Below are 19,992 nucleotides of genomic sequence, written 5' to 3'. Positions count from 1 at the left end.
ACGATTTGGAAAAAAAATTGTCGTATTTGGATCCTGTAACTAGGAGTTTTATATGTCACAATTTTTTTGTCCGAACAAACTTTGAGTGACCATATCTCTTAGTCACGAATTCCAAACTCGGATTTTTTTTTTCAAATCGTAGTTTTCGAAAAGACGATTTATTTGAAAAAACAAATCGTCACATTGTCGTCTCGTAAACACGTATTATGAACTCTTAAAGTTTTCCGGATCAAAAGTTTGGGTATATCGTGTAAAATGGCAAAATTCAAGGACACCATGTGCATTTTCCCTTTAAAATATATGATATTTAATCACGTAAATAAAAAATTTAAAATTTGTAAAAGATTAGGGGATATTTTGTGGAAAATGATAAACTCAAGGGATATTGTGTACACACTAACTTACTTTTCTTGTAAGGAGATATTTCACAAGATCATAATGAATATTTCCTTATTAACAAAGCATTAGTAATATGATATTAACATGAGTTAATGAAATCAACGGTTTTGGTCACTGGCTCATTGCATGCACAAAAATGAAACATTTGGAATTTACGCCTAAATCTTATAATTTTGAATCCCGTATCTAAAAAAAAAAGGACAAATTTCGTAAATAGTTCTTCACAATTTTTCCTAAATAAAAAAGAGTATATATGTTATAAAATTAGTAACACAAAGGAAATATGTTTATAATTAGCAAATGTGAGTAATGAGCATGAGTCAGTCAATTCGTAGTTGATTCTCTATTCTAGTAAAGAGTGGTTTATGTCATTGATTTAGTAGCAATCAATTTTAGAAAAGAAGAATGTGAAAGTGGTCGTGAATACTTTATATTTTTTTTACATGCAAAGTGATTGGGCACACATTTTAAATCAAATAAGAAAGCTCAACATATGTTTGTCGTTAAAAGGGGAAATTAGACATGACTCCATTTCCGGTCCGGTACCATGATTCTTTTGCCTTCCTTTCTCTTGCACTTGGACTTGGGCAATTTACGACTTACGACTCCTTACCACCCGTTTTCCTTTTCCAACATCCATTTTATACTCTTTTCTCTCTTTTGTCCGTTCCGAATTACCTATAAGAATAATAAATAATTGAATAGGTAAATAAAAAAAATATGCAAATGACATATAATAAACGACTAAGTTATGTTTGGACCAAAATATAAAGCAAAATTATTATTGAATTCACTTCAGTTTCAGTTTGATTAAGATTGAATCAGGGTTTCTAGTACTATTCAACTTCCTGATATCAGATGTTAGATCGATTATCAATTCAGATATTTTCGATCGATTTTCGGGTTTAGATTTTTCCTATGTTTATGAATAATGATTATTCTTACTTTAATAAAGATTTTAATAAGAATTAAAAAACTCAAATAAAATTATTGTACAAGTACACCTAGCTTATAATACTCGCACACAAGGACCATTTAATAGGTAGTTCTATTGTATATGACCGTTGTATGATATGACAGACAAAAAATGACAACTTTATAATAAAATAATAACTCATTTATGTTAAAAAAGTGATGACCACTTTTAAAAAATGGTCATTTTATAATAAAATATGATCACTATTTAAGGTTAAATGGCCAATTTTTGAGTGACCGCACCGTAAAACGATATTGTATTCTTGTACTCAGTGGCAAGCCAGGATTTGAACTTTGAAGGGCGAAAAATTTTAGGGGGGAGAAGGCAATGACTAATCATATAAGATACACTCAATTTTGTTTATCAAAAATTTAATCCATCAGGAAAGCAAGCGCCTCTACTAGCCCCCCTAACTCCACCGTGTACTACTCCCTATAATTTATGTTTAATAAGTAAATTTATTGCTGGGTATTTAGGTGAGGATGGGATGGTGTCATGATGATTCAACTTAGTTATGACGCCAAACCACACGAGTTGAACCTTAAAAAGGCTTTATAATGTAATTGGACCGCTCAAAAATCAAAATCCTTTGATTCTATATTCTATATCAATGCACCATATAATATAAAAGAAAAAGAGCATGTAACATCAAGAATGTGACATGATTACATTATGTTAACCGGTTTCTCTCCAAAGAACATTGAAATGACTCTCCACCAAACGACCCACTATAAAGGTTAATATGCTTTAATCATTTAGGTCTACTTGTTAGTGAATAACATCATGTACGGTAAAGATGATTCCCACCCAATGCCTCCATGAGCACAATCAAAAACACTGGACCGGATTAAACCAAAGCAGTTTTGATTGAATATAGCTCTAACATCCAGTTTTATTAAAAATTCACCATTTAAATGTCAACCAAACAATCATGTACAACGGTCCAGGACTGCCCTAGACCGGATTAAACCAAACCGGACAGTACTAAAAATCAAAACAAAAAAATGGAGGACTCAAGACCTCAAGTATGTAGAAGCGCTACAACCCTATGTTCCAGTGTATTATTACTTTGATACAAAACCCAAAAAAATAGAAATTCCGTATAAAAAAATTGCTAAATTTGAAAAAGCAATTTATTACTTCTATTTCCTAACCTGTAAAAGTATAACGTACAAAATTCAGTCTTGTTTACCAACCTGACTTGATGGACAAACAGTTAGACCCTTCGGTACTTGCCTTTCGCTCTTCGTTCTTCAACTTCATTCATCCAGTCATTGAGCAACAGCAAGCCCTTGTAACCGAAGTATGCTACAGCGACCAGCAATACCAGAAGAACGACGAGAAGAACAAACCTTTGCAGGCTCTTGATGAATTTCTGTTCAGATGCATGTTGGTTCCCATTATAATCATTTTCATATTACCTTTTAAAAAACTATAACTATCGCATATTGTGAGAAAATAGCGGTCAAAGTTGACGGGCAATGTGCAAAGGGTCAAGACAAATAAGATGGAGGGAGTACAAGATACAGCACCCACTAAACACACCTGCAGTTTTGAAACCTGTCTCGTTTCTTGTGCTTGTTCACGCCTTTTTCTTCGCTTAGGGACATGGGTTACGCTCTCAGTTTCCTTCTTCTGTTGAGGAAGTAAGTAATGATTAGAGAGTCCTCCCTCCATTCCACTTAAATTGACCTCATTTGACTAATGGTCATATTAATCACTTCTTGACCGAAGGAATTTACACGTATAGATAAACATATTACCTTTGTCATTATGTTATTTAAACTAACCAAAGATAAGACGTTAGAAATCAAAAGATGCAAATTATTGGCGGGAACAAAGGGAGTTACGACTTAGGCACAAGTCTTACGGTAAGACTAGCTGTGAAAATACAACACCTGCCTTGGTCAGTGACTCACATACCATTACAATTTAGAAGGTTATATTTGGTTACCAAGCCCAGCATCAATAGACCAGATTCTTGGAAGAAAAGGGCATAGAAAGAAACAACTTTTGTTTTAACATGACAGCAAAAGCATGTGAATAAGAAACAGTTACCTCTACTGCTTTGGGTTTTCGAAGCTGTAATTCAGACTCAATGGCCTGGGCTTTACTTTTACAACTGGAATCACACGGGAGAAGTCTAAGACCATATTGGGTTTTAGGTATATCTTTCGAATCACGCCCAGAATTTGTATATGCTATCTGCACATCTTGGCATAGCCACTCCTTTTTCAAGTTATGGCACGCACAACGAACAGTGACCTTTCCAAAAAAAGTTATTTGGTTAGACAACAGGTTAAAATACCCAAGTCGATATCATTACAAAGGAATTTGAATCAAGGAACGCCTCCGTTAGAAAAATACATGTGTTTGGGGACATAGACAAATAACCTGTAAAAGCACATCTGTAAATCTGTAATAGGCTTTTAGAAAGAAAATTAACAGAAGCGAACCCAAGTGTTCACCTTTTTACTGCATTTTTCTGGTGAAGGACAAAGACCCGAATGACAAATCTCTGGGCATAAATGTGTGCACATAGGTAACTTTCTGCACATGCAAAAGAGACGTGTCATAAATAGGGAATCAAAGCTCAGTCATATGCAAAGAGCACAAACCCTTTCACACGAAATCATTATAAATTGGGCATTCCAGAAACAGCTTCTCAACGTTTTCAGCACAAAGGTAAGGTTGTGACATTGCATTCATCCGATACCCACTTACCCCACTAAAGGCAAAAGCCTCTTATATACTGTAGTAGTGTTGAAGTTATCATATATTCTAGGCATCATTGACTGCAATCAAAAAGAGTGTCCGTGTACAAATTTCACGCTTATGGCTAGCCTGTGTTGGGAGTAATCGTTACATGAATAATGACGGCAAATATACAAAGGAAAGTAGGAGGTAGATGGTAAAGTGGTGGATAGAGGCAAGTGATGAAGATAGTCAAATAACTACATCATCAAGGGACTAATAGTTACACACCATCCCCATAGTGTAATGTATTACTCTCATGTGGGAGTAATATTTCCACCATCACCCTTCAACCTTATCTTCATCACCATCATTTCCCCTCCTTTTCTCCTTTGTTTTGAGCCACTATTAGAGGTAGTCAGGCTTCCAAGATCTTGCAACATTCCAGCTTAACCACAAGTCCATATACCAAATTTTGTTTTTAGTTTTGTTTCTACCAGGTATAGTTCATGCGAATATATAACTTAGCGCCCAAGGAGGGTAAACTAAATGTCCACTGTATATAGGTTCCTTTGAGCAAAACTCGGATACCCCCAAAGACCATTAGAACAAAGATAAAACTAGAAATGCAGGTCTGTGTATAAATTCTCAAGGGAATAGTAATTGAAGTTGGGTTTTACCGATGGCAAGGTCCACCACAAGAACGGACTCTCAGTTGTTCCTTTTCAGATAAGGTGTTGTAGTATATACATTCAAAGACATGAACCATTGCACCACAATGACATGCACGCTTTAAGAGAACTTTGCAAGGAGGGCAGTCTCCAGGGTGGCACCGCCGTGGGCAAGGATGTTGACATGGAGGAGACCTTTCCTGATCATAGACAATATTATAAATATTCTTTAGTAGAAAGATAACAAGTCAACAAACCAAAACAAGTAGAACGTAAACCTTTTGACAGGAAAGAGTACACTCTTCACAAGGCTCGCCTCTTTTACGTTGATCTGATGAGGATGATAAATGCTGAAGTGCATGGCAAGTCTTGGTGCAATAATGATTGCCACAAGCAAGAGGATTCCCACACAAGTTGTCACAAGAATATTGTGAATTATCTGAACATATCATCTGAGAAGAACAAGAGAAGCAAATGGACAAGTTATACACCAATTTTTAGTAACTTATAACATCAAGTACCCCAAGGAGTCAAGGGTTTACACAAATTGCGGGTAAGAAGGTTTGGGGTTGTTAAACCAAAATATTTTTTTCTAAGAAGTTGTGGGGTCTCAAGACCCTCAAAACTGATATGTACCAACAACACTGGTCTTATCAGGTATGCCCCCTACTGAATTAGCTTTTCTAGAATGAAGAGTGCAGAATATCAAATCCAACCATTTTTTCTGCAGCAAAGTGTTGCCCAACACAGGATCTCCAAACAAGCTCAGGACATGGTGGACATGGTATTCCAGCTGTTGGTTCAGTCTGATAGTTCTGTTTCTTTTTCTTTGGCTTCAGAGTGAACTCTAGGTTAGGAGGGGGCCGAGGACCATGACACCTACACAAATTTAAAATAACAACAAAGAGAGATGATGTTACTCTCATTTTGCATACTAAGGAGTCTCTTCTGCAATTATATCTGTTTGGTCAAAACAAATAGCACAATACCAACCTTAGTTTACAGGCATGACCACATGGATACTCCTCTCCACAAGGAAGTTTGCAAGGTGGGCAGGCTCCATAATGACATTTATGTGGCTACATAAACATTACAAATACAAATTTAGTTCTGGCAAAGTGGCAAATGTCTGGTGTTAGCATGGAAATCATAAATCTGATACATACACACACAATTCATAACTGGAGGTCAGTGTAGAGATTGTTATAATAGGCTATTTCATTCGACTAGGTTTTAGGTTCAAATTCATACACAATAAATGTATTTTAAAGATGTAGGGGTAGAGACAAAGCCACAAAGGACAGAAAAGCAATTGGAAACAAGGAATGAAAGGTACAGTTCAAGCTCTAAATGGGGTTAGAGGAAAATACAATGTTCAAAACTAGCTAGAGCTCCAAGCAGAAAAAGAAGCGAAAATTTCCTAGTGGCAAGTAAAAGCACTGAAATTCACCTTACAAGTTGTGCTGTGTCTACATAAAGGATTTATCTGACATAGTTTACGACAACGAGGTGGCTTCTGTTCCTTTTCTGTACCACAAGGAACCTGGCAACGTATACAGAATTGTTAAAAAGGCGAATGCACAAAACATGTTATGCAGTATATGCACCATGCATACCAAGTTTTAAAAGGGTTAGCCAAGAACACGATAGTTTCCATGAAGACAAATTCTTATAAACATTTCAACCAAGGAAATTTAGCTATTAAGATGCATGAATTCATTTGACACGCTCTGACATTGCACTATCAATTGATGGCAGTCATGGCACAAATTTGACCTGTTGAGTTTTGACTACACTTCCTGTAAGAAGGTTAGTTTGTACACATAATCTCTTGCTTATCACAATACAAATTGTGAAACTATCACTTGTCAAGAATGTAGATAAGACTAAGAAGTTTTTTTTTTTTCAGGAGTTCCATTAAGAGTTCAAAGTACTGCAGGTTAAGTAGTTTCCAATCTTTCCATCCTACACAACTTTTTGTGTAGAGGTCAAACGGATAATTATAGTAGAAACACTGCAATTAATTTGTTAATTAGTGGCACATGACAAGAAAAAAACATAGAAACTCATTTCCCAAAGAAAAAGTCAACTGCAACAAGCGAGGATCAGCTCCCTAGTAGGAGATGTAAAAGGGGGAAGCAGATATGTTGTTATCTACCAGCAATCAGCTATAGTTCAAGAGATGCCAGATTAAATTGATATATAAGGCTACAGAAGTTGGAAAAAAAGGAAACGAAGATGGATATTTTATTGAGAGTAGAAGATGGAGGACTAGAGGTCTCAGAGACCTCAACTGCACACTTCAGTTAGGTCAGATTCTCACCTCAAAATGAGTTGAACCGCAAGCACATGAAATCGTCACCATGAGAGGGCAAGGTGCACAGGGACCTCTACAGCAAGAGAAACATCATTTTCAGCACCTTTTTTATACAAACAAAACGCATTATCATTTGCTAATCAGATCCAAATAGATTCATGGTGTCCATAAAATGGGATTTGATATTACAAATAGGAGGGATGGGTTACACTTGTTAGCTGTAAAAGAGTAAAAGGCCAGCTTGCCCACAGATGTAACACTGTATGTTTCAGTCTACATTAGCACTTACTTCTTTTGAACTCATACCACAACGAAGCTAGATGCCTACAGCCCTACACTGCTTCCAACCCCATAGTTATCAAATTCAAATAATGCTACGCATCACAGTCCATGCATTCTTGTCTATATTAGATGAGCAAAACCAGAAATATACTTCCATTAGAAAAAAAGCTCTCGTATGTGATCATCAAAAACTTCACTATCTATATCTGACATCAGTAAGTCATAAAGATACCATCATTGAATCAGCAAATTCACAATGCAGTCCATTATGGATCATCTATCATAAATTCACAATACACACCAAAGCTCAGTCATGGGAGCTAGCAGAACTACAGATCGAGTAAAAACAGGAGCAATAATTCAACAATTAGCATCTTCTCATTGACTTTGCACCATAATCAAAACTCGTATGAACTCCACCTAATATATTATCTTACCTATGACACGGAGAAGGACACTTGTGATTCCTACAGCGTAGCTTCCGGTCACACACCTGTTTCAATATTTTTAAATAGTAAAGAGTCTGAAAAAGAACCAAAGATAAGCATATGGCTACATGGTAACAAATGTACCTCTGCACATTGTGGACAGTCTCCATTACAGCAGCGTCTCCTGCAAGCATGACGCCCACAATCACGTTCCCTCGTGCACTTCCTTTCACATACCAAATCTTGATGGCAGGGAATCTAGTCATCTAAACCATAATTAGTGCACACTGTTCTATGCCATCGAGACTAAAACCACACACACAAACGAAAAGGAGTGTTTACCTGTTTCTTCAAACCCCCACATCGACAAGATTTTGTGATCACAACCCTACAAGTCTCTTCACAAGCCCTACGATGGCATCTATCCGGGCACCTATGTATTCCACAACTCAACTTCTTATCACAAGTCGACCCGCACAAGGGCACCTCAGCATCACAAGACATCCCCTCATAAACCCTCTTTCCACACGGACAAGTTCTCTTCCCTTGAAACGGACATTGACCACAATCACCCCCATGGCAACCTCGCTCACAAACGTGCTTCCCACACTCCAAACTACGACCACACGGATTCTCACACCTAAAAACCCGATCACAACATTCCCTATCCTCCTTCACCCTCCCACATTGACACTTATACACACCCTTCTCTCTACAAGGCGGACAAACCCCATCATGGCAAATCTCACTACACCTATGAATCCCACAATCCAAAACCTTATTACACTTGTTACCACATGAATACTCCTTAAACCCACACCTTCTAACATCCTCAAAACCGCCGCAAAAACACCTACATTTCACCAATTTAGGGCATGAGGGGCAAGGGCCAGGGTGACATAACAAAAGACAATAATGCCCACAATTATTCTTCAATGGCCTACCACATATCTCCCCACACGAATGGGGCAAAACCCAAGGATCATGAATTGGGTTATCTACTTTACCACAAAAACAAGTATAAATTTTAGGAATTTCACATTTTGGGTACTCAAATCTACACTTAGGACAGTTCCATACCGAGGTATCGGCCGCAACCTCAGCCGATATAGGAAGGCGCGTGAGGGCGCGTGAGGCAGCCAATGAGGTTGATTGTTGAGCCCAACTTTGAATGCAATGAAGATGGAAGACAGCAAAACAGGACCCACCACAGGACCAAGTGGGGTCCACTGGTTTGATGCGTTCAAGGCAAATGAGGCAAGAGAGTGCTCCGGAAGTTGAAGAATTGAGGAAAGATTGGATCTTAGAGAGATCATGGGGTGATGACGTGGATGAATCATGAGCGTGGATCTCAAGGTATGCTTTGAAGATGGTGTTTGATAGGTCCACGTGGCGGCGCGTGGTGTTGGTGGTGTTGTCGGAATCGTAATCTGAGGTGTCTGAGGAGAGGGGTTGTGAAGGGTGCATGATCGAGGTCATTTTGGGGATTTTTTGATGGAGAGAATTGGAGGGTTGAATGAATTGTGTGCAAATTTGTGTGAATTCTGGAATTTGAATCAAAATGGCTGCAGTATTTGAGATTTTGGGGTAAAATGTTTGTTAGGAAGAACAGAGGAGGGACTGTGCCGATCCAATCTTGTTATTTTTTTTTTTTAACGAGAAAATCCGTAGCCACTATTTTCGGTGCGCAATAGGTAAACCCTCGGGTGTACGTAATAGCCTGTAAAACTATACGTATAACAGGTAAGTCACCCGAGGGTGACACTCTCGAATTCTATTAGGCATGAGTGACTCATGCCAAGAATGTTCCACAAGATTTTGCTCTTGAGAAGGGTTGGAAATTTCACCCAAGTTTTAACAACTAGACTCCTGTCTTCGTTTCAATCATTTATTTGGTCTTGATTAAAATTCCATCCCTAACAATAAAAAGGGTAACAAAAAAAGTAGGAAATTGTAACGGAGTATTTGTATGATTATTTCGAGTGTTGAACACAGATGTGTGTGAATTATCGAGACTTGAGATCGGTTTTATGGTGAAATGATCTGATCATATTTCAACTTAAATAAAGTGTACAAGTATGGTGTCTACCGATCTAGGCATATTATAAAGTGTCAACTTAAATTCTATTGGTTTAGTTTGTTTTTAGGCAAAACATTTGAAAGGTTGTCGGTTTTCTTTTCAGTTCAAGTATGAGTTTTCGAGGAAAAAAACTTGAATTGGAAGATTAGAACAAGGATGGTGAATCAAGTGGAGAAGATAGGTATAGTTTCGCTGGCAAGTGTTTCACCCGTGTCACTCAAACTTGGGTGCAAATGCAAGAGTCGGATGCATGTCAAGTATCTATCTGTTGTATCAGACACCGCTATTTTGTTGCACTGATTAATTTTCCAGCACAAGAGCGTCGACATGTTGTATCATCATGTATAGTTGTATACATGCCACATAAAGCTAAAGTGGATCGGTAAACGTAGATAAATAGTAGAAAAATAAGACCAAACATGATAATTCAGATAAGACTATTCGCACTTGCAAAACCACAGTTGGGATACAAGGATTATAAATAAGAACAAACGTGATCCGAGCATGAAGGCGGCACTCTCAAAACATAATCCTCACTTCAGAGAAACATATTTACAGTGACAACCACAATTGCAGTTTGCAAATCCAAATTCACACACCGCTGTAACGCATTATAAACAAAGAACACGTCTCTGACTGGTACAATGAATTCTCAGAGCTCAAAATTTCAGGGAGAAACAAACTGAAAGTGCATAAGAAGCTTGACCGAACTGTACTTAATTCCCTCGCGACTGTAAAGAGGCACAGACCGGATACCTTCCTTCAGCTCCCAAACAGGTAAACATGTTTGACCTCCAAAGTCATCTTTTTCAGACATGTCATACTCATGAACTTCTATTCGGAGCAGGGCTAGTTCCGGAACTGTCAATGGGAACTCAAACACTTCATTCCAGGCTGGTATCCAGTTATCTTCCAGTGTTTTTGTTTTCTTCATTACGGTGTCACCTTCAACTCCTGCTATCCCAATCTGTGAAGGCACAAAATCAAATAAATACTAATACCTCCATACAAGAAGGAAAAACAAACGCAAATTATAAATCTTACTACGTATATAAAATAGTGCTGATATCTAATGGGGTTTGTCGTCGTTTTCATGCTACAATCCTCTCAATCTACTCTAGGAGACCAAAGAAATGTAGAGGACATTCCCTTTAGACCATAAATAAGTACGAAATTGCTCAAGTAGGTCCCACTAGAGGGAGTAGCCCCTTGCCTTATATACTGGAATACTCTTCTCTAATTCTCCAATGTGGGATCCTAACATGTGTAACTCATATGGGTTGGAACTTATTCTCAACAGAGAGTGATGGGGTAAATAGACAACAGAACTCTAAATTTAGCCTAACTTTGTTGGATTTTGGATGCAGAAAGTGAGGACTTTAGAGGGGGGTAAATAGATAGATCCGATATGATCACAGATTCATGGTATTAAATAACAAATATCGGCTTCATTCTTGATCACGCAATCGGTTGTCACCCGCTAATATTGGTTGTTGTGCCATATGTGTGGTCGATACATCCTCTAAATACGGTTGCCGTAACATGCAAACCCTTTGTAAAGAAGTCACAATGTCGAGTCAAACCTTAAATTTAATACTACCATGCAAAATTGCAAATGATAAAGATATAGGGTATGATGGGGAGAAAGAAAGAAAACTAGAAGGAGATTATAATAACCAAAGTTATGTAGCTTACCCTGACATAAAAATCCGGAGGAGAAAACTGGTCAAAGTGTGTGTGTTTGAAATCATAATACCACCCTTCACCCATATATACTGTTACCTGCAAAATATCAAAATGATAATGAAAGTCACCTCATCAAGACAAACAACCTGAGGAATGTCTCAAATGCAAAAGTGTTAATTATAGAATAAGCTACTCACCTTCAAGGTCTTCTTAATTGAGAGTTTAGCTTTTGGATCAAATACTTGACCATTTGGAGCACTCTTTAAGAGAAAATCTGGTTTCTTAACATATCCACATCCACCATTAGCTCTGAACATCCCCTGCATCAACCATAGGGATCTTCCATATCCCTGTCACCAAAAGAAAAATTAATTATTTTTTTGTACACTTTCTCAACAAATAGTTACGGATTCACTTTCTCTTAATAGTTAATATAGGTCGGGAAGACAAACCTGCATGTTGAATGCAACCATCTGAGCTCCATGCGTCCATGCAATGAGGGGATTGTAATTTGATGAGTTGATTCTTGTACCCTTGGGATAAATTCTAAGCATATTTTTCTGCGTGAACCTGAAAATTCAAAAGCGTGAGTATTTTATGTATGATTAAAAGAGGTTCATAGTCTTCACACTTTACAGGTGCAACTATGCATTGTCGAAAGGAAATAAACTCGAATCTACTAAGTCAAAAGGATTTGAGGTTGACAGGTTTCAAATTAAGTCACGAATACCACTGCTCAATGACTTCATCACTTACCTACGACATCTGCATAGGCATCCTTTTATCATGAAACCTACTGAAACACTTTGGTTTGCAAATCATTGCCTCATAATTCTCTAAATTTGGCACACCTAACCCAGCCTTTGTTACCAAGAAAACCTTGTTAAGAATCTAGGTGTCATGCTAATATACTATGAGCCGCTGAAGTGCATGGTTATTAGCCAACCAGCTTCATCTGAGTTTGAAATAAGCCATATAACTCTGACTCGGTAAGATAAATTCAACACAGGCTGTGTTCAAGTGTTGGGCTCAACTATTTTATAAAAATCCTAATGTTTTTGGCTCAAAATAAAGTGTCCAAGTCCTACATCATTGTGGGAGTGTTAAGTTTTACATAAGATAACATGAACATCCGGCAAACATAAGAGATGAGTGTGTATTATATAATCCCCATACGAAGCACCGGTATCAATATGATACCATCTTGTAGCTCCCCCTCCAAAGGTTGAAACTTATTAAAGGGAAAAGATAAGAAAAGAAACAAAGGGAAGAATCAGCCAGAAAATGAAGCAGCCTCTGCATTAAAATGGACTCAGTATCAACTGTCTCAAGCAGTACTCTGTTAATGATCCCTCAGCAAGTAAGATGGTCACTATGACCAAAGCTCATCAATCAGTACCACCATAGCAACCAACATATTCTCTCAGTTTTTTATTGACAAAATAAAGATATAACCAAATGTAAAGAATTGGTTGCCCGAGTATACAAATTTGTTTCACGATTTAAAAGTTTACTAGAGAGTAGAGTGTAAAAGAACATATCCAACTGTCATTTAAGTACCTCAGAATCGCCTCTCCATACTTAATCACTGCCTTTTCAAGCTCCTGTTCACTCAAGCTAAGACGTCTCACTTTATCAGGATCCACCTTCAGTGCAGCAGTTAAGCCACCCTTGGGTTTTCCAGCATGAATAGCAATAAGACGCTTGTACTCTGGTGCATCAAACTTGTGGGACTCAGAAATGTCATCATCCTCTTCCTTGTCCTCAGTATTGTCTCCATCGTCAAAGTCATGAAACTACATACGTCAATCCTCGTGTTACAGCATTTTGAGCAATTTTTTTTTTTTAAAAAAAAAAAAAAAGAAAAACAACTGAAACAAATAGCTGTACTTACTTTCTCACTTTCAATATGATGTTTAAGACTGGGAACTTCCTTTCCCCAAGCTTCTTCATCTCCAGAATACTTGATACTCTTCTGAGACTCATCACTCGCAAGTTTAGCTTCATCATACTCTTTTGGTGGTTTTGTTGATATCATAATATGTTTTTTCAGTGATCCAGGAGATGGAAGTTCCTTAAAGCAGCCTGAGTCTGGTAAAAACAGCATGTCTCCGAATGTGGTAGTGATCATCTGGACAAAAACAGTAGCCCTTTAATCTCAAAAATGATCCTCATTTATTATTTTACGCTTGACACTTCAAATGAGCTAGCATTCGCAAGTCAGACATTGGACAGTCGTACAAGAATATGACAGGTGACACTTCATTTTATGCCAAAATCATGACGAAGTACATCAAAGTAGCTGACTCCAACCCTTGGACACGCAAGTACATTGGAAGCTTTGAACCGAGTCTGAGTAACCAGGCTTACCAAATTCACACATTACAAAATCGCGTATAATGTCTATTGTTATAGTCCAGTGAATCGCGTATTCATAATATATGTTTGTATTGGGGTATTACGAATTAAGCAACCTTGTGCATAACATAGCCCACCAAAGGGTTATTGGCAAAAGATATCATCAACAAAGAGACTAGGATCCAAAACTTGATGTACAGAACATCACGAGTATCATAAAACCAGGGAATTACCTCGGCAGTTTTAGCTTGAAGATCAGCAGTAAGGTGGTCCTCAAGTGTTATCACTACAGGGTATTCAGATGCAGAAAAGGCGTGCTCCTTAATTGACTTTAAACATCTAATAAGCTCGACAGGAGAAGTCATTGTCCTATAAAACAAATAGAGAAAACATTACGGGAGAAACAAAAAAAGAAAGCTGAGCTTGACTATTAGGTAATAGCTTTAGGAATGTCAAAATTAGAAAATTTTATACTAAGGGAAGCAACTTATTTGCTACCAGTTTTACAAACGAATCAAGGTGAGTAAGAATCAGCAAGGCAATACCGAGGAATAAGAATAGGTTCCTGCGCAAGACTGTCTCACGGTAAGACTAGCCCACGAATTGGGTAGTTATTCAGGTCTGATTGGGTTAATAGGTATAGTTTGTAGTTTGTAGATAAATGAGTTGATCTCAAATTATATTAACATGACAACCATTTTGGCAACTAAATTTTAAATATATACCCTCCATGAAGAACATCAACATTGTCTTTAGAAGAATTGGGCCATATATCCAATTCAATCACTCTCACTGCCTTCTCCAGTGCACGTATGATAGGAACATCACTGCAGTCACTAGTTAGTTGATTTCCAGTAAGATAAGAATTGTGGCCTGTGTATATGAAATAATGAGACAGTGGACAATCCATATCCTGGTGAACCTGAAATAACAGGAAGTAATAGTTTAAATGGTCAGGCTAAGTCGCACGGAGGAAATAGATAAGATATATGCTAATATGGAAAAATTAGTAGCTGAATTTCAAAATAAGACGGAAGCACACCACAATCTCAGTAAGATAATCATCAGAACTTAGCTATAGGGACTGTCTTTTTGGACTCGGCTCAACAAGGCAGAGTTCAAACCCCAATACGAAAGCATATGAGCAGTGAAACCCTCTACATCATATAGAATCTCACAATAGAGCTGATTTCATTCAGGTGTTAACCATACCAATACGGTAATTAATGAAAAAAGAGAAGCATAATGTGAAAAACTGGACTTCTGTGTACTCCTTTCACTCTAGGCTTTAAGTAAAATAGAGATTAAGTTATCACCAAATTTTGGAATGCAAGTTAAATAGCTGATATGAAAACTAACACAAAATCAAAGGACAAGCTGCGAAAAATAAAAAATAAAAAATTGTGGAGCAAACATAGTAAAGCTGTGTCTTTGCAATACAGTAATTCCTGCAACAAGCACTAGACCAACTTTCACGTGTTTTGTACTACACTAGCATCAACATAATAACTTATATAAGCAATGGTCCAACTTTTTTCGAATCTCCCTTTCACCATTACCCATTCGCCCCCGCTGGGGTCAATTCCTGGCTCCGCCACTGTATATAAGATGGACTCACATGTGAAACGAAGCCAAAAACGCAACTCGCATTATACACAAGCATTTGGGTTTGCCTCACGTGTTAGACGGTATCATACAAGACTTAGGCGTGTAGCATCAAAACCGGCATTAAAAGATAAAGCTTTTTTTAAAATGGAAGTGTAAGGTACAAAAGTCATCAGACTGCATCCGTTAAAAGAAGTGCTGAGGCCAAACACAATCTATATCTGAAGATTCCTAGATCACTTCTTTTGCAATACATAAAGGAAGATGACAGCATAGACACTCTTCCTACCAGGACCACTAATTGGAAAACCCTTTTCAGGACTCACCATTACGGAATATTTTGCGGAAAAAAATGACATTTTATAAACCATCAGGATATTTCATATGTTCTTTCCACGCCTCAAAATAAAGCAAAAGGTTCATGAAAAAGCAAAGCAAAAACATGACATTCTAACCTTGAAACAGGAACATAAGGTCATTTCCTAAAGATCTGATCTTTCGAAATGCAAATGCAGGCAAATTCATAATAAACTTCCACACATCTTGCTTTCAGATTGTTAAGGAAAGATGTAGAAATTTACAAAGGAAACACTCGCATCAAACATGAAAAACTCATGCTTAAGTCTTAAAGAGACAATGGCCATACCTTATGACAGTTATACGCGTTTTCAACATACCATATTTCTAGATTAAAACTTGAAACAACATCCATTTCATACCCCTCCCTAAGTAATATTCCTATGATTCCCTAAGTATCTTCAGCACAAGACCAACAAACACACCAAACTACAAATTAAAAAGGGATGTTACAGAATGTTCTCAACTTGCCTAATGCAGAATGACAAACATAGTTACCAGAATAAAGACTGCAGTTACAAAATCCAGTCTTATGGGATTGTTTTTACAACTATAGAATCCAAAACATAAACTGTGTGGGTCCCAAAACATAGCTTCTAATACCGGGTTTCCAAATACGGCAAATTTACAAACTAGGTAAATTTAAAATTAAGTATTCCGTGTGTACACCCTGGCCAATTGAAAAGTCTCTATTTTTACTTTAGATTATGCTCAGTTATTTATGATCAATGTTACTAATCCTGACTTTCCGGTGACTATAGTACAAACGGTGGTCTCGACAAAATTACCAGTTACAACAACATTAACCAACAAATTCTAAGCATTTAGAAGCCAAAATAAACCAAACCCAGATAACCAGTAATTTTTTTTGAAAGAAAAGTTAAAAAGAGAGAAAAAGATTACCCCAAGTTTAGGAGAAAGAGGAGGATTGAGATCACCAAAAAGGTATTTAAAGAAACCTTCAAGGTTAATACCAGACTTATGGAAGACATTAAGATGTCTAAGACTATCAATAAGGATTTGTGCATCTTCAACAGTTGACTTGTCTTCTTTCTGTTCATTAACCATGAAATTATGAAGATGATTAACAGTCATAACACCATTTTCAGAGTATCTGCTAAATAAACTCTTAATTTCTTGAGGAGCTTCTGATACAGCCAATTTAAACCTCCTTCTACAACAGAAACATACACTGTATGTTTGTTTAGACATACTGTTTTTGATCTGAACAAAAAGATTAGGGATTTTGATTTGGGTGTTTTTATTTCTGACAAAATGTCAAATAAATCTGTGGAGTTTATAAAGTTAGTTGTTTGGAATGATTAGATGACAGACAGGAAGGAGAAAGAGCATAGCATAGGTGTGCAGATGTATGAGGAATTGAGGATGACGTTTCACTTATCTTTGCTACTCAAGTCATATTTAAATATTTATAATAAATAGGGTAATTATTAATTATATGAATGATTATTGATGAATAAGTAAAATAATAAATTATGCCACGAGGAATAGGAGAGATGTTTTTTTATAGGTGAAGCCAGTTGGAGTGATAATGATTTTTTATGTGTTTTCAAATTTCTACCCTTATTTTTTTATTTACCCTTGTGTAACTAAAATTGATCTAACACTAGTGAAACTATGAAAGTAGATCTGGTAATCAGGTTATTGAGTTTAGATAGGTTAACTCGGTTCAATTTAACTAGGGTTAATTTTAGTTTTGAGTTTAGTTTGATTTTGATCGGGTTCATTTCGCTTAGTCACTTTAATCGGTTTTGACTATTTCGAGTCAAGTACATTTTAGAGCACATCAATATCCGTTCGTTTGACCAAAGTTGGCTTGTGTGAGTGGTAAGGGCTCTCATCTCTTAAACAAGTGGTCAGGGGTTCGTCTTGACTCTTACGAATGAAAAAGCCAAACTTGGGAGGGGTCAACCCATTAAATTGCCTTCAGTACCCCGAAGGAGAGCCCCAGCTGTCGGTAGCGGATTCTCCTGGTCAACACCCAAAAAAAATATTCGTTCGTTTGAGTTTCTAGTCCTACTTTTTTTCAGTACAGGGTCAAAAAATTAGCTTAAATGTAGCTCATGCTTTTCAATTTGAATGTAATAATAATTCATGATACCATTAACAAATAATGGATCAATGAAAAAACAACTAAAATATGAGTTTTTTATGAAAAAAATTAAATATCTTGTCGTTAGATCGATAAGTTAAGTTCTTATCGGTTCAGATATATTCACGTTCGGATATCATTCGATTACTATTGAATTTGGTTCAGTTTTAACTCGATTCACATTGAGTCGGTTTTACGAGAGAAAAGACTGCACCAAAGAAAGGATCTATTAATTTTAACGAGGGAAATCGTGGAAGAGGGTAATTCGAGGCATTTCATGAGGTGGGACGGGATGGCATTGAGAGTAGAGTTGAAGAGGCAAAGTCTTGCGGGGCGGGAGAGGAATTAAGACTTCCAATTGGGCAATTTGGACTGAACTTGGTTGATGATAGGTTGGACGTCGGATTTGTTTGGTTTTCTAGGGAGAAGAGGGAAACCAAGTTAGGTTTTAAGGTTGGACGCCTTCTTAATGCCAAGGGAGTTCTCAAAAAGAGAGATGTTACGAGGACAAGTTCTTTTAGAAAATTAACATTTGCTCTTGACAGTGTTGATTTTTGTTTTTACTATAGAAGACGAGCAGAATTGAAGGAGAACGTAGTCCCGAAAGGCGCAAAGGTTTGTCTCAGAAGCCCTCCCAAAGAGGAGAATGTCATCACCGAAAAGAAGGTAGGAGAAGGTGGCACCCCTCTTACCAAGAGGGAAGGGGCCCATTGAGAGTTGGACTCAAGAAAGGTGGGTGAATTTGGAGAGAGCTTCTATGCATAGAATGAACAGATAGGAGAAAAGGGGGTCGTTTTGGAGGAGGCCTCTAGAGGGGCGAAAAGGAGGAGTAGGAGTACCATTCAAAGTGACAGAAGTGGTAACATTGGTGACATAATTCATGACGAGGAAGCTGGTGATTATCGAATCTAGAGCTTAATAGGCAATCGCGAATGAAATCTCATTCAAGGCGGTCAAAGGCTTTCTCTAAATCAAGTTTGACGGCGAACCAGGCCGTCATACACCTAGAAATTGTTAGAAATCATATTTTACATATCCCATATGATAGTTTAAAGTTTTAGTCATAAAACTTAAGGATCTTATGCATGCAAAACAAGTACAAGAGTAAGGAGAAAAACGGTTCCTTACATTTAATATTTCCGATATTTGGGCACTAGTAAGGTCACCTACCTTACTTAGTTCTTGAGCTTTCCTTATGGATGAACAAGATTCAAGCGTGGAATCTCTCTCCAAGGATTGTACCAAGGCAACACCCTTAATAGTTTTAATTAATATTAGACTAGTATTAACTAAAGCTACCTTAAAATGACACAAATAAATTGTTATTTATCTCTTGAAATTTCGGTTCAAGAGGGAGTAATGTGTAAGTTTTTTGCTCTTAAGCTTTCATCAAAACTAGAGAGAATATATAATTTTTCATCTTATAAAAATTGAGACTAAGAAAGAAAAAACTCTTTCTTTTCTCTTATGGGTGGCCGAATTTGTGGCCTTGGGTAACATGCCCAATGTTTTTCATTTTTGCTCTTCACAAGAGACTAGGCATGCAACCCTATTATTAGGTTGATCTTCTCAAGATGTTTAGCGTTGTAAGGCTATGCCCTAGGGTTATCATTGTGTTTGTTGAATAAAATAAATTAAACAACACAAACCCTTAATGCCCCTCCTAATTTCGGTTACCATGTAAAATGGTGGTCCATTTTATTTTTGTCATTTGTCAATTGTGACATATGTGACATGTTACATGACATGTTACATTATAATGCATTTTTTTTTAACATATTAAAAAATCATCATATTAATAAAATATGTCACATACAAAAATAACTAGTAATTCATAATTACTTGTACCAAAATGGGTCATATGATTATAAATCACATCTACATGTGGTTACAATAAATTATTCATTCTATTTTTAATTGTTTCATAAACAATAAATTAATCTAAGTAATAAAACAATTCGATTACTTAGACCGAATCTTATTTAATCAATATTATAATAAGAGACGTAATTTTACTCACAAAATC

The 19,992-nt window shown here is 37.0% G+C and overlaps 2 protein-coding genes across 4 annotated transcripts; both read right to left on the bottom strand.

Moving 5' to 3' along the window:
- Positions 1-667: 667 nt before the first annotated feature.
- On the bottom strand, positions 668-9,797 carry LOC141605517 (NF-X1-type zinc finger protein NFXL2). Of its 2 annotated transcripts, XM_074424341.1 has the most exons (14): positions 8,110-9,797; positions 7,912-8,025; positions 7,777-7,832; positions 7,064-7,130; positions 6,191-6,283; positions 5,734-5,819; positions 5,457-5,619; positions 5,019-5,192; positions 4,750-4,940; positions 3,844-3,925; positions 3,434-3,640; positions 2,921-3,010; positions 2,572-2,750; positions 668-1,077 (listed from the first exon to the last, which is right to left on the bottom strand). In XM_074424341.1, exons 1-13 carry the CDS (start codon positions 9,244-9,246, stop codon positions 2,592-2,594), a joined length of 2,619 nt encoding a protein of 872 aa, XP_074280442.1. In that variant the 5' UTR covers positions 9,247-9,797; the 3' UTR covers positions 668-1,077; positions 2,572-2,591. The 2 variants fall into 2 exon arrangements, with proteins under 2 accessions (XP_074280442.1, XP_074280434.1); XM_074424333.1 differs by lacking the exon at positions 668-1,077 and having other exon boundaries at positions 2,237-2,750.
- Positions 9,798-10,255: 458 nt separating this feature from the next.
- On the bottom strand, positions 10,256-17,404 carry LOC141605505 (phosphoinositide phospholipase C 2). 2 transcript variants are annotated; one of them, XM_074424315.1, is made up of 9 exons: positions 16,757-17,404; positions 14,617-14,813; positions 14,125-14,260; positions 13,428-13,664; positions 13,094-13,329; positions 11,986-12,103; positions 11,731-11,883; positions 11,543-11,629; positions 10,256-10,814 (listed from the first exon to the last, which is right to left on the bottom strand). In XM_074424315.1, the coding sequence occupies exons 1-9, from the start codon at positions 17,063-17,065 to the stop codon at positions 10,515-10,517; spliced, it is 1,773 nt and encodes a 590-aa protein (XP_074280416.1). In that variant the 5' UTR covers positions 17,066-17,404; the 3' UTR covers positions 10,256-10,514. The 2 variants fall into 2 exon arrangements, with proteins under 2 accessions (XP_074280416.1, XP_074280423.1); XM_074424322.1 differs by lacking the exon at positions 16,757-17,404 and adding an exon at positions 14,934-15,658.
- Between the last annotated feature and the right edge of the window lie 2,588 nt (positions 17,405-19,992).

The sequence above is a fragment of the Silene latifolia genome, chromosome 1, assembly GCF_048544455.1.
Source record: "Silene latifolia isolate original U9 population chromosome 1, ASM4854445v1, whole genome shotgun sequence".
NCBI lineage: Eukaryota > Viridiplantae > Streptophyta > Magnoliopsida > Caryophyllales > Caryophyllaceae > Silene > Silene latifolia.
The sequence above is the reverse complement of the archived record's forward strand: the minus strand, read 5'-3'. Positions and strand labels throughout refer to the sequence as shown.

Excerpts from the sequence above, each read along its gene's own strand:
- LOC141605505 (XM_074424315.1), bottom strand. The coding sequence starts at position 17,065 with ATGTCTAAACAAACATACAGTGTATGTTTCTGTTGTAGAAGGAGGTTT. Across the intron at positions 14,814-16,756 it reads CTCTTTCTCCTAAACTTGGG|GTTCACCAGGATATGGATTG; the intron begins GTAATCTTTTTC and ends CTGTTATTTCAG. Across the intron at positions 13,665-14,124 it reads TTCAAGCTAAAACTGCCGAG|ATGATCACTACCACATTCGG; the intron begins GTAATTCCCTGG and ends GTTTTTGTCCAG.
- LOC141605517 (XM_074424341.1), bottom strand. The coding sequence starts at position 9,246 with ATGACCTCGATCATGCACCCTTCACAACCCCTCTCCTCAGACACCTCA. Across the intron at positions 3,926-4,749 it reads TGTGGTGGACCTTGCCATCG|AAAGTTACCTATGTGCACAC; the intron begins GTAAAACCCAAC and ends TTGCATGTGCAG. Across the intron at positions 3,011-3,433 it reads GAAAACCCAAAGCAGTAGAG|AAGAAGGAAACTGAGAGCGT; the intron begins GTAACTGTTTCT and ends CTTCCTCAACAG.